The sequence below is a fragment of the Salvelinus sp. IW2-2015 genome, linkage group LG32, assembly GCF_002910315.2.
Source record: "Salvelinus sp. IW2-2015 linkage group LG32, ASM291031v2, whole genome shotgun sequence".
Taxonomy (NCBI): Eukaryota; Metazoa; Chordata; class Actinopteri; order Salmoniformes; family Salmonidae; genus Salvelinus; species Salvelinus sp. IW2-2015.
Window position 1 is genome coordinate 17705697 of NC_036871.1, and position 12874 is coordinate 17718570.

General features: G+C 39.6%; 1 protein-coding gene across 2 annotated transcripts; it reads left to right on the forward strand.

Moving 5' to 3' along the window:
• The first annotated feature begins 3541 nt into the window (after positions 1-3541).
• Positions 3542-12588, forward strand: LOC111957072 (lactamase, beta 2). 2 transcript variants are annotated; one of them, XM_023977794.2, is made up of 7 exons: positions 3542-3839; positions 4043-4206; positions 4385-4508; positions 4775-4953; positions 5274-5422; positions 12210-12297; positions 12399-12588. In XM_023977794.2, exons 1-7 carry the CDS (start codon positions 3718-3720, stop codon positions 12443-12445), a joined length of 873 nt encoding a protein of 290 aa, XP_023833562.1. In that variant the 5' UTR covers positions 3542-3717; the 3' UTR covers positions 12446-12588. The 2 variants fall into 2 exon arrangements, with proteins under 2 accessions (XP_023833562.1, XP_070292702.1); XM_070436601.1 differs by lacking the exons at positions 12210-12297; positions 12399-12588 and adding an exon at positions 5538-5627 and having other exon boundaries at positions 5274-5481.
• The last annotated feature ends 286 nt before the right edge of the window (positions 12589-12874 follow it).

Here is a 12874-nt window from a genome sequence, read left to right on the forward strand (position 1 = left end):
TATTGATTTTGGCTGGCAATATTGATACGGTGCTGTGGCCAGGGTAGGGGACAGCTCAATAGCATCCTGCTCTTTCATTGCTGGTGTAAATTGTCAATCCCACTGTGTTATATAAATGTCTGCCTTTCAGCACTCTCACCTGTTTCCCCATATAACCTCTAGCGACAGAACTTAAAAGAACAACACATAGACTACATTCCAAATGGCACCCTAATTCCTATACGTAGACTACAAGAAACTTAATCAAATCCAATTTTATTTGTCACGTACTTCGTAACCAACAGATGCTAACTAACTAACAGTGAAATGCTTACTCATTTCCAACAATGCAGAGTGAAAGATWWWWWWWWAAATGAAACAGTGACACGAGAAGTAACTACACAGTGAATAATGAATAACAATAACAAGTAAAAAATAACATGGCTATATACAGGGAGTACCAGTTCCGAGTCGATGTGTAAGGGTATGAGGTAATTGAGGTAGCTACAGGTAGGGCTAAAGTCACTAGACAGCAGGATAAAATACAGTAGCAGCAGTGTATGTGGTGAGTGTGAAAGTATGTGTGTGTGTGTGTGTGAGAGAGAGAGAGAGAGAGAGAGAGAGAGAGAGAGAGTGTGTATGTAACGCTAGTGTGCATGTGTGCGTGTGTTATGTGTGTGTGGGCGTATGTAGTGTGTGTGTGTGTGTTGGGGTTTCAGTGTAAGTATGTGTGAGTGTGTGGGTAGAGTCTAGTGTGTGTGCATAGAGTCAGTGCAAGAGAGTTAGTGCATAAAARGGTCAATGCAGGTAGTCTAGGTAGCCATTTGATTAGCTATTTAGAGGTCTTGTTTAGCAGTCTCATGCCTTGGGTGTAGAAGCTGTTCAGGGTCCTGTTGGTTCCAGACTTKGTGCTCTGATACCGCTTGTCGTGCGGTAGCAGAGAAAACAGTCTATGGCTTGGTTGGCTGAAGTCTTAGACCATTTTTTGGGTCTTCCTCTGACACCGCCTGGTATATTGTAGTGGTCCTGGATGGCAGGGAGCTCGGCCCCAGTGATGTACTGGGCCGTACTCACCACCYTCTGTAGYATCTTGCGGTCGGRTGCCTTGCAGTTGMCGTACCAAGTGGTGATGCAGCCAGTCAAGATCCTCTCAATGGTGCAGCTGTAGACCTTTTTGAGGATCTGAGGGCMCATGTCAAACATTTTCATCCTCCTGAGGGGGAAGAAGCGTTGTAGTGCTCTCTTCACAACTGTGTGGGTGTGTGTGGACCATGTTAATTCCTTAGTGATGTGGACACAGAGGAACTTCAAGCTCTCAATCCACTACAGACCCGTCGATGTTTAATCTCAGCAAGAGGAGGGATAGTAACAAGTCAAGCATCCTTCATTGGTGGTGACATCATACAAGGCAGTCAAAGGTTTGTCAGGGGACAGAACATGTTGATACATTTCAAGAAGGGTTTATGCAGACGCAAAGAAAATGTTATCACAACTTTGACTTGAAGAGTCCTTCACTGCACTCAGGGCTCATGCATACCTCATTGCTTGTGTCTCTATTTGAAAGGACTCGGGAGTGACAGGGTTAGGGTTAGGGGTGTAATAAACGGTGAGATATTGCTTGAATACAAGGATTCTGAATGATGAAACTAGTAAACAGCAGATATATGGAGTACAGTCAGAATAGTATAAGAAATACATAGGSGAAGTAGAGACTGTATTTGGATAATAATACTTTGATAACAACACAATCAAAGTGGGATATTCAAGAGATAATTGTGACTCGGCATCCTCACGACTGCTCCCATAAAAGATTAATGGGCGTAAATTGCAGTGATTTGTTGAAGGACAGTTGAGAGATTACACATCAGGCATCTATCCTAAAATGTCTGTTATCTATAATCCATATTTAAACTCTCATCCTGCTACACCTGCTTAGTCATACATTATTAACGCAACGTGTCTTCGGTCCAATGAGCTGGTTTCTCTCCCTCTGTCTCTCTCCTTCTCTCTCTCCCAGTCTCTCTCCATTTAAACCATTGGTAAATTAAGTTTCTAAATGGGAAATGTAATTACGCAACGTTTTTGAGCATTTTCAATAATAAATTATGATAAAATTAGTGCCATTATATTCCTTATTTATATGAATTATGAAGGGTTCTGTGATATTTTTAAATGGAAAAAATGTCTGAATAGCACTATGGTTCAGTAAGCCTATAACAAGGGCACTATGATGGATTTGTGTAATAAAATGCTTTAACCAAAGGAGTCTTCAAACATCCTCAACCTTCTCTCATTTTCCCTTATCCTCTACTACCCCATTCATATTTCACCGAAATTCACACAAAACAATTTATTGTGATTAGGCATGTAAATAAAAATGAGATTTCTATATTTCTTTCTCCATTCTTTCTCCCGGTCATTTACATTTATATTGAATTAGCRGCAGTGGAGAGAGAGTGAGGTGCAGAGGGAAGGAAAGCAGAGTGATTATAATGTGAGATTACAGACAGATTGCACAGCCATTATGTTGTGTAATTACAGAGGGAGAGCAGAGAAGAAAAGGGCCCTGATACCCAGATGGCAGGATCCATTTCATTTAGAAAAGGTCTCTGCTACCTCTCAACGCTCCTGTAAATATTATATAGACCAAGCAGCCATTTTTATAGGTCACAATTTATGAGAGACAAATATCAAACACAGCATTCAGTGGGATGGATTGTTGGACCCATTGTACGATTTACAGCTGCATCCTATGTCAGTTTTATGGGTTAATTTGACTGTATCGATCTCTTGTAATGCATGTACTATTACTCATGAAGCACTTAGGGGGGTAATAGAATGAATAAAATAAATATCACACAGCTTTATTTAAGATCATGCTGTCCCCTATATTCTATATAATGACAATACGGCCAATGCATAGGAACTGCAAAGGCAAAACAAATTAAATTAGTTGGTGTTAAATCATGTAATAAATGACATATAGACATGTGTGAAGGTCTATTACATTTATGCCGATGACAGCAGACAAAAATAATTTAGCTTTACTTACTATAAATAATTAAAGTCAATACACTTAGAGAGGCTAAACAAACCCAAGGAAATATTTAAGCTTGAAAGAAACAAATGCTCACACAAACATAACGTATAGTTGTTTTCAACAGTTTGTGCTGAAAACGGTCGTTCTTGTTTTTTTCTACAGAGAAATGTGCAAATGTGTTTCTCATAAATCGTAATTATCTTATTATCCTGTCACACCTTATCTACAACATACTGATATAGTCAACTGATTAACCATGTATCTCTGAATAAGATTTGACAATGGCTCTACCTATTGACCTAGCTCAGTTACTACCATCTCGTGCTTGTGTCTGTCATTGCCATCTATAAAATAAAAAATATAGATAGATTTTTTTGGGGGCCAGTATTTACGATGTACTATAATTATTATGAAATGATATGCAATCGTTTTGTTGTTTGAGGCTAAATTGTTATGACTTTTAGCAAACACTTTTATTTGGATAATGAGGCTTTTATTTTGAAACGAGGTGAGGTGCACGTCACACAGGAAGTAATCCTCCACTTCAGGTCAATGTTTATTTACATCGGAGAGGTGAAGTTCAAAACTAATTTACAACTTCARCGTCTTGGACTACAGTTTTTATTTTCACATTGCATGGGGCTTTGAGTTACTAACATAAGCACAATTGATATACGTACCTGATTGCGTCGTGAACCATGAGTGCAATACTCCCTCGTATCGAGCAGCTATCGTCCAGAGTTGTGCGAATCCTGGGATGCAACCCTGGTCCAATGACACTACAAGGAACCAATACGTATTTAGTTGGAACGGGGAAAAGGTATTTTCGTTTTGTGGAAATGTATTCCACACCTGTACTAGCCTCACATTTCCCCTCTTGGACAGCATTGCCACATGTGTGCCTATCCATTTGCAGTTGAAGGTCTAATGTAGTACACTTTTATTGAAAAAGTGTTATGGATATGGAAACTACACAAAAGTATCAAACTGCATGAATTAAATACAGACCATTCTTGTTTTAAGGCGAGTGTTGATAGACACAGGAGAGCCTGCCATCCCTGAGTACATCAGCAGTCTCCAACAAGCCTTGAGCCAGTTCAACACTGCCATCCAGGAGATCATTGTCACCCATTGGCATCACGACCATACAGGTGGAGTGATCGACATCTGCAGGGACATTACTGGAAGTGAGTGACAAATGGAGGTGACACCTGACGATAGTAACTGTCTCATTTTGKCAGCCACAGATTGACAGCTTCAGAGGCCTATTAGGTCTGGTCCAGGGCGTTATGTGCTTTTTGTTGACGCTGACYCAGAAAGCCACACATCCTTTGTGTGCCTATGTGCTTTTATCTCTCCACGCAGGTTCTGAGTTACAAGTAAGCAAACTCCCTCGCTCTCCCCCAACTGACGAACGAATAGGACCAAGTAAGACGTACACTTACCTGAAACATGGCGACGTCATAGAAACTGAGGGGGCCACACTGAAGTAAGTGTAACGTTACTGTGTAAATAGTGTAGTGCCAGTGTTTGACTTGGGCAGCAGCTCACCGGAGCTGAGTACCGGCACCTCCATTCTACTGCTTGAGCTCCTGCACCTCTTATAGAATGTTGGCTCAGAAGTATTGTGAAGCTCCTGCACCTAAATATAAGTCCCAGCACCTATTTCAGTCCAAGTCAAGCACTGTGAAGTGCATAAGCTTTATTATGGCTCTATGTATAACTGTGGGTGTGTGCATKTGTGTGTGCGTGCAGAGTCCTGTTCACCCCAGGACACACAGATGACCACATGGCCCTTGTTTTGGAGGAAGAGAAGGCCATCTTCTCAGGAGACTGTATTTTGGGGGAGGGAACGGCCGTGTTTGAAGATCTCTATGACTATATGAAATCTCTGCAAATTCTGCTGGACTCACAGGCTGACCTAATATACCCAGGTTTGTTATTGAGCTCTAAAACACTTCTTAAAAATCATGGGAATGCKTCCCAAATGGCACCTTATTCCCTATTTAGTGCAGTAATTTTGTCCATATGCCCTGGTAGTGCACTAAATAGTGAATAGGGTGCCAATTGGGACTTAGAGTGTGTCATTAAGTGCAAAGTGGACAAAAATATATAGATGTCTGAAGACACATGACATCATGATTTGAGAGGCTCTTCTTCAGATTACTAGTTTACATTTACAGTTATGTCAGCTATGCATAGGACTTGATACAAAAACATCTACATTACTTTCTTCCCAAACTCATTTCTTTAGGTCATGGACCTGTGGTCCAAGACGCTGGTTCTAAGATCCAGCATTACATCAGCCATAGAAACCTCAGAGAGCAACAGATCCTCAGTGTCCTCCAGGCAGCCGGAGGGAACACATTTTCATCTATGGAACTGGTCAAAGTCGTCTACAAGGTTTGTACATTATAACTTAAAGTTAGGGGCCCGGTTGCATCTTAAGTGTTTCCCTTAATGTTTGTTTCCCTTAAAAAAAAATACAAATATATTTAGGGTACATATTAATTCTGAGGACTTAAGGAATAATTTCCCCTTACCTAAGGGTATTGTTCAAGGGTGTTGCATATAGCCCCTCAAATATTTCCTTTAAGTAAGGGCATTCTTAAGGGGTTTTACAGAGTCTGAAGGCATGTATGGCAGAAAGAGTATCTGGTTACCATGGAGATGGCATGATTCACTGACTTGTTTTGTGAAATAGCAAAATAGAACTTCTACAATCAAGACAGGATAACCAAATTGCTTCAGAAGATAGTAAACCACATTTCATGAAGTTACTTTTTTCTAAACTTGTTTATATTACTTTCTAGTACGTCAAGCAAGCTTACAGAGTAGCTAGAGCTACAATGTGTCACGTTCCTGACCTGTTTTCTCTTGTTTTTGTATGTGTTTAGTGGTCAGGGCGTGAGTTGGGGTGGGCATTCTATGTTATGTGTTTCTATGTTGGTTTAAATGGGTTGCCTGATATGGTTCTCAATTAGAGGCAGGTGTTTGACATTTCCTCTGATTGAGAACCATATTAAGGTAGGATGTTCTCACTGTTTGTTTGTGGGTGATTGTCTTCTGTGTCTGTGTATGTTGCACCACACGGGACTGTTTCGGTTTCGTTCATGTATGTAGTCTGTTCCTGTTCGTGCGTTCTTCGTGTTTATGTAAGTTCACATGTTTTAGGTCAGTCTACGTCGTTTTGTTATTTTGTAATCTTTTCAAGTGTTATCGTGTTTCATCGTTCTGTTAATAAATCATTATGGATTACAACGCTGCGTATTGGTCCGACCCTTCTCGCTTCTCCTCTTCAGACGAAGAGGAGGAGAGCACCCGTTACACAATGGTTGCTCCACTAAAAGTTTTGTGGTTTAGTACGGTACCCTGCGTCACTATTTTATTGCTCCAGACCAGCGCAAGGTGGAGTTAGAGCACTGATTATGCTTTTGGGTCCCAAGGCGCTACTGTGTGTCTAACTGACAATGAATGGGCTACATAAACCTAAATAGAAACTGATAATTGTGCACGACTTCAGTATTACTTACTAAAACTGTTGTTACACTAAGGTTTTTATTCTAAGAGAAGCTTAGACTACAATTAGGGTGTGGAAATGTTAGGATTATTTTGCTCTTAGTACTGTAGTACTGTAGCCTAGTCAAGTTGTACAGCGCCTGAGTGGCGCAGCGGTCTAAGACACTGCATCGCAGTGCAAACTGATGCTGGTTCAATACCTGTGCCGGCCGCGACCGGGAGACCCATGAGGTGATGGTAGGCTTTTGATTTCTCTCCCTCTAAAAACAGAAATAAATCATTCTAAATAACAAACTGGCTTTATTTATAAATTAGTAACAATGTCTCAACCCATGTTCAAGAATGGCCTTTTTTTGCTCACTTTACGTTATTTGAAAACGAAATCATCTCCAAAATAGTTATTTTTAAAACAAAGCTATTATTATTATTATTATTATTATTAAATCATGTAGAATTATATAAAAGCCCCTTAGATATTCTCACTAATATATTATTAACCCTGTTTTTCACAAGTGTAGCAGGCTGTGAATTCTGCAAATGTTTCTAGCAGGACAATATATACTCCACTGAGATAGACGTAGGCGCACGAGGTTCAAGGCATGAGAGCAGGAGGCACGGGACGGGCCGCAGAGCAGCGCACAGGAGACGGACCTAGCCCATGGGGGAGGGGGGTTGGACCCCCAACCTGCCCCACAGGGTAGCACACAGCAACACTTTAAGGGGSATTGCATTAATTATGGCGCTGACTAGGGAAATGTTCCCGCTGTTCTTAGTGGTGTAGGTCTTATTTATCTAAAGAGCATATTGAAGTTAGAAGCAATAGGATTTGAAGCAATAACTATTTCAGCATTGCTTTTGCGCTGCTCTGAGACAAGCATGGGGACTGGTCTTGTTAAATCAATGCAATTTTTATTTTCACTGAATCTCTGTTTGATTATTGGGTTACACTACAATTATGGTGTGGAAATGTTATGCCCCTTAGATATTAATTTAGAATCCTCCAATCCTCTTATGCTGTAACCTACTCCCGACCGTCACGTTGTACAGTGCCATATTTTCCGTTCCATCCTAACAGAAACCCTGAGGGGGTTTAATATTAATCAAATGAATTAAGCTAAATTTCTTAAAATCAATCCCATATACTATGTTCTTACAAAAAAGGTTTTAAATTTTCTAGTAACGCTAATATATATGGAAGACTATCAAATGCTTCTCAAAGATGCCCTCTGGTAGTCAAACTAGCACTAACTTGCATTAATGTTAAAAATGGCTGACCATTAAATAACGTGCCATAGAATTCTGCTACAGCTCGGAAGGTGTGCTGCAGTATGACACAACTTTTATAGGAGGAACCACTGTAACTAGCCAGCTATCTTTATAGCCATGGATTGTGCACCTTCCATTGTTTAGCTAAGTAGATAGCTTTTTGATGTTAAAACTTTTGTAACCAGAGCAGATGAAAGCAACATTCACATCCACAAGTGCTGTTTACATTGATATCCATACTGAATGAAGCAGTTAAGGGACTTTGTGGGCACCATAACTTTTTCACTTAATTTAAGGGGGAAATTCATCTTAAAATGTTTTGTGCAACAGACTTAACTTTAAGGGGAAACTTTCCCCTTAAAGTTAACTTAAGGTGTTTTATGCAACCAGGTCTTTAACCTCCTTTAGTTACATTTGGTAACATTCCTTGGTAACATAAGGTTGATATACAGTATGTGTAGATGCTGACCAAATAATGTTACATCATTCAAAGCCTACTAACACTGCTTTGCCTATAGAATTATATGTGTTGCACGTTTGGTCACAATATTGTTTTGAATGTTTGTTTTAGGACTGATGAAGATTTGATCAAAAGTGCATTACTGTGACTTGAAAACATGATGACATTTCTAAAGAAGGCAAATAATTAGTAGGWAAACCTAGATGCAGTATAACGTTAGCTACAGTAGCTAGCTAAGATTGAGGGGAGATCTCCAGATTTTATCTAGCTAATGTTAGCATTGCTAGCTATTTTTGAGTGCTATTTTWGCTAGTCACTTTACCGTGCCGTCGTCTACATATCTACCTCAAGTACCTCATACCTCTGCRCATTGATCTGGTACTGTTACTCCCTATATATTAGAGGTCGACCGATTATGATCTTTCAACTCCGATACCGATTATTGGAGGACCAAAAAAAGCCGATACGATTAATCGGCCAATTTAATTTAAAAAGAAAATKTATTTATTTGTTATAATGACAATTACAACAATACTGAATGAACACTTTTATTTTAACTTAATATAATACATCAATCAAATCAATTTAGCCTCAAATAAATAATGAAACATGTTCAATTTGGTTTAAATAATGCAAAAACAAAGTGTTGGAGAAGAAAGTAAAAGTGCAATATGTGTCACGTTCTGACCATAGTTCTTTTGTGTTTTCTTTGTTTAAGTGTTGGTCAGGACGTGAGCTGGGTGGGCATTCTATGTTGTGTGTCTAGTTTGTCCATTTCTATGTATGGCCTGATATGGTTCTCAATCAGAGGCAGGTGTTAGTCATTGTCTCTGATTGGGAACCATATTTAGGTAGCTTGTTTTGTGTTGCGGTTTGTGGGTGGTTGTCTTCTGTCTTTGTGTTCTCTGCACCAGATAGGACTGTTTCGGTTTTGCCACGTTTGTTATTTTGTAGTTTGTATAGTGTTCTTCGTTGTCGTCTTCAATAAATAGAAGAATGTATTCTAACCACGCTGCGTCTTGGTCCGATCCCTGCTACACCTCCTCTTCAGACGAAGAGGAGGAAGGCTGCCGTTACAATATGTGCCATGTAAAAAAGCTAACGTTTAAGTTCCTTGCTCAGAACATGAGAACATATKAAAGCTGGTGGTTCCTTTTAACATGAGTCTTCAATATTCACAGTTAAGAAGTTTTAGTTTGTTATTATAGTAATTATAAGACTATTTCTCTCTATACCATTTGTATTTCATATACCTTTGACTATTGGATGTTCTTATAGGCACTTTAGTATTGCCAGGGTAACAGTATAGCTTCCGTCCCTCTACTCGCCCCTACCTGGGCTCGAACCAGGAACACATCGACAACAGCCACCCTCGAAGCATCGTTACCCATCGCTCCACAAAAGCCGCGGTCCTTGCAGAGCAAGGGGAACAACTACTCCAAGTCTCAGAGCGAGTGACGTTTGAAATGCACCCCACTAACTAGCTAGCCATTTCACATCGGTTACACCAGCCTAATCTCGGGAGTTGATAGGCTTGAAGTCATAAACAGCGCAATGCTTGAAGCATTGCGAAGAGCTGCTGGCAAACGCACGAAAGTGCTGTTTGAATGAATGCTTACGAGCCTGCTGCTGCTGTCAGACTGCTCTATCAAATATCAAATCATAGACTTATTTATAACATAATAACACACAGAAATACGAGCCTTAGGTCATTAATATGGTCAAATCCGGAAACTATAATTTCGAAAATACAACGTTTATTMTTTTAGTGAAATACGGAACCGTTCCGTATTTTATCTAACAGATGGCATCCCTAAGTCTAAATATTGCTGTTACATTGTACAACCTTCAATGTTATGTCAAAATTATGTACAATTCTAGCAAATTAATTAGGGCCTATACCCTGACTGCTTGCACGGAATGCAAGAGAAGTGACAATTTCCCTMGTTATAAGAAATTCATGTAAGCAGGCAATATTAACTAAATATGCAGGTTTAAAAATATATACTTGTGTATTGATTTTAAAGAAAGGCATTAATGTTTATGGTTAGGTACATTGGTGCAACGACAGTGCTTTTTTCGCAAATGCGCTTGTTAAAACATCACCCGTTTGTCAAACTGTGATTCAATGAGAAATTAACAGGCACAGCATCGATTATATGCATCGCAGGACACGCTAGATAATCTAGTAATATCATCAACCATGTGTAGTTATAACTAGTGATTATGATTGATTGATAGTTTTTTATAAGATAAGTTTAAAGCTAGCTAGCAACTTACCTTGGCTTCTTACTGCATTCACGTAACAGGCAGGCTCCTCGTGAGGCAGGTGTTTAGAGCGTTGGACTAGTTAACCGTAAGGTTGCAAAAACGAATCCCCGAGCTGACAAGGTAAAAATCTGTCGTTCTGCCCCTGAACAAGGCAGTTAACCCACCGGTCCTAGGCCGTCATTGAAAATAAGAATGTGTTCTTAACTGACTTGCCTAGTTCAATAAAGGTGTAAAAAAAAAAAAATTCGGCAAATCGGTGTCCAAAAATACAGATTACTGATTGTTATGAAAACTTGAAATCTGCCCTAATTAATCGGCCATTCCGATTAATCGGTCGACCTCTACTGTATATAGTTCCATTGTTTCATGTTTTGTGTGGACACCAGGAAGATTAGCTGCAAATTTTTGCAACAGCAAATGAGGATCCTAATAAAATACCGTTCTTGTGTATTTTATTTTATTCCTTGTGTTAGTTACTAGTTTATTTTTGTATATMATTTTTAAAACTCTGCATCGTTGGGAAAGGTTCGTAAGCAATCATTTCACTATAAAGTCTACACCAGTTGTATTCGGCACGTGATGGAAATKAAATTTGATTTGACGAACTTTGCTAGCTAATGACAACATTGCCATCTGTCTAAAGTAAATTTGACAACATGATGATAATGGCAAAGTTGTTTCCTACKAAATACTCTGTGTACTAGCAATGTCATCATAATTCCCAAGCCCATATAGTGTAATTTAGGCAAAGTCATTAGTCCCTGTTCTACTTTTGAGCATCAATATGGCTRCAGTGGCTGTGGGATGTTGACAACAATAACAGAGGTGCAACCCATGAATTAGAGGTCTTCACGGGTCCAACAGACCCAAGATTTTGGGATCCGACCAGGTCTGGGTCCTAAATTCAGACTTTTGTCTCGGATTTGGGTCAGGTCTGATATAATTGCCACAGGTCTCGTGTATGTGCAATTAAAATTGAGTTACCGACTGGACCTGATTGGACCCGTCCTCTGTTCATTTAATGTGTGTGAGGTGATGAGAACTACGCSAGCTGAATTATCTGTGTCAGCCAATTGGCACTCAATAAAACATATAGCTTATGTCCAGCTGAAACTGGTTCCGGCTGCTCACTTCACATGTGCCTGCTTTTAAATATTAATAYCAYACAGTGGACACCTAAGCCTAATAGGCCCATGCATGCAATGTCCTAATGCATTTGGTGCTCAAATCTCTGACAGCTGAACCATGAGGTGGACAATTATTGTTTTAGGAAAGTAAAAACCATTAAAACAATAGGCTACAAAGTTTTGAATAAGCTACACATCGAAAGACGATACATTTTCTTTGTGTAATTTGTTATAGGTAGTTTTTAAGGACCCGTAACTGTGGATCATTTGGGCAATATCGCTTGTTTATTGATGGTGCTGGCAGCGCCCGGTCGGTTTATTTTTCGCTCTTTTTACTCTCGGATCYGCATTGGTATGTTTTTTCAAGGGGCCTTTTCGGARCGGGTCTGACTGTCTTATGGTCTCAGATTAAAAAATATATAATTTATGCATATCGGGTCGGGTGGGAAAACCTCGGAACGGGTCCAACTTTTTGCACCCTTGAAAACCTCTACCATGAATAATCTACTTTGTAACCAACTTTGTAAAATGTACTTTTCTGCAAAAGGAGACACCTGAACATCTGCATAGAGCAGCAGAGGTGAACCTTGTGCATCACCTAAAGAAACTGGAGAAGGAGGGGAAGATAACTGTTGGTATGTCTTAATTCCACTTACATTACATTGTTACACCATTCGGTTAATGTATTACCATTTTCCAGTAGTTAACATTTTTTCATTTACTATTTTTCTTTCAGCTAGTGATGATTCTTCTCACACCAACAAATGGAAAAGTAATTTGTGATCAATGATTTAATCCGATTTATCTGTTGAAAAATTACATCCCTAACAAAGGACACATGTAATCTTGGATTCAAATTTTTCACATTTCCCTGTCCCACACACAACTGAGCTTGTTTGACGTGAAGTAAAGAGTATTTGCAAGAATCTTACTTTGTAATTCTTTATAGCACCGCAATTATTTAATGTCTGTACTTTATGTCTGAAGACAGCTAAAGGGGTGTTAAAATGTGGCACATCAATATAGGGAGCTGCAAATGCACTGATGGGTACCCCTCATTTATACCCCTCATTCATTGACAGATAGCCTCAAGGTTCGAGGGTTAGGCCAGTAACCGAAAGGTTGCTGGTTTGAAATCCCAGAGCCAACAAGGTAAGAAATCTTACTGTGCCCTTGAGCAAGGCACTTAACCCCAATTGCTCCATTGGTGAC

Excerpts from the sequence above, each read along its gene's own strand:
- LOC111957072 (XM_023977794.2), top strand. The coding sequence starts at position 3,718 with ATGAGTGCAATACTCCCTCGTATCGAGCAGCTATCGTCCAGAGTTGTG. Across the intron at positions 4,207-4,384 it reads CTGCAGGGACATTACTGGAA|GTTCTGAGTTACAAGTAAGC; the intron begins GTGAGTGACAAA and ends CTCTCCACGCAG. Across the intron at positions 4,954-5,273 it reads GGCTGACCTAATATACCCAG|GTCATGGACCTGTGGTCCAA; the intron begins GTTTGTTATTGA and ends TCATTTCTTTAG.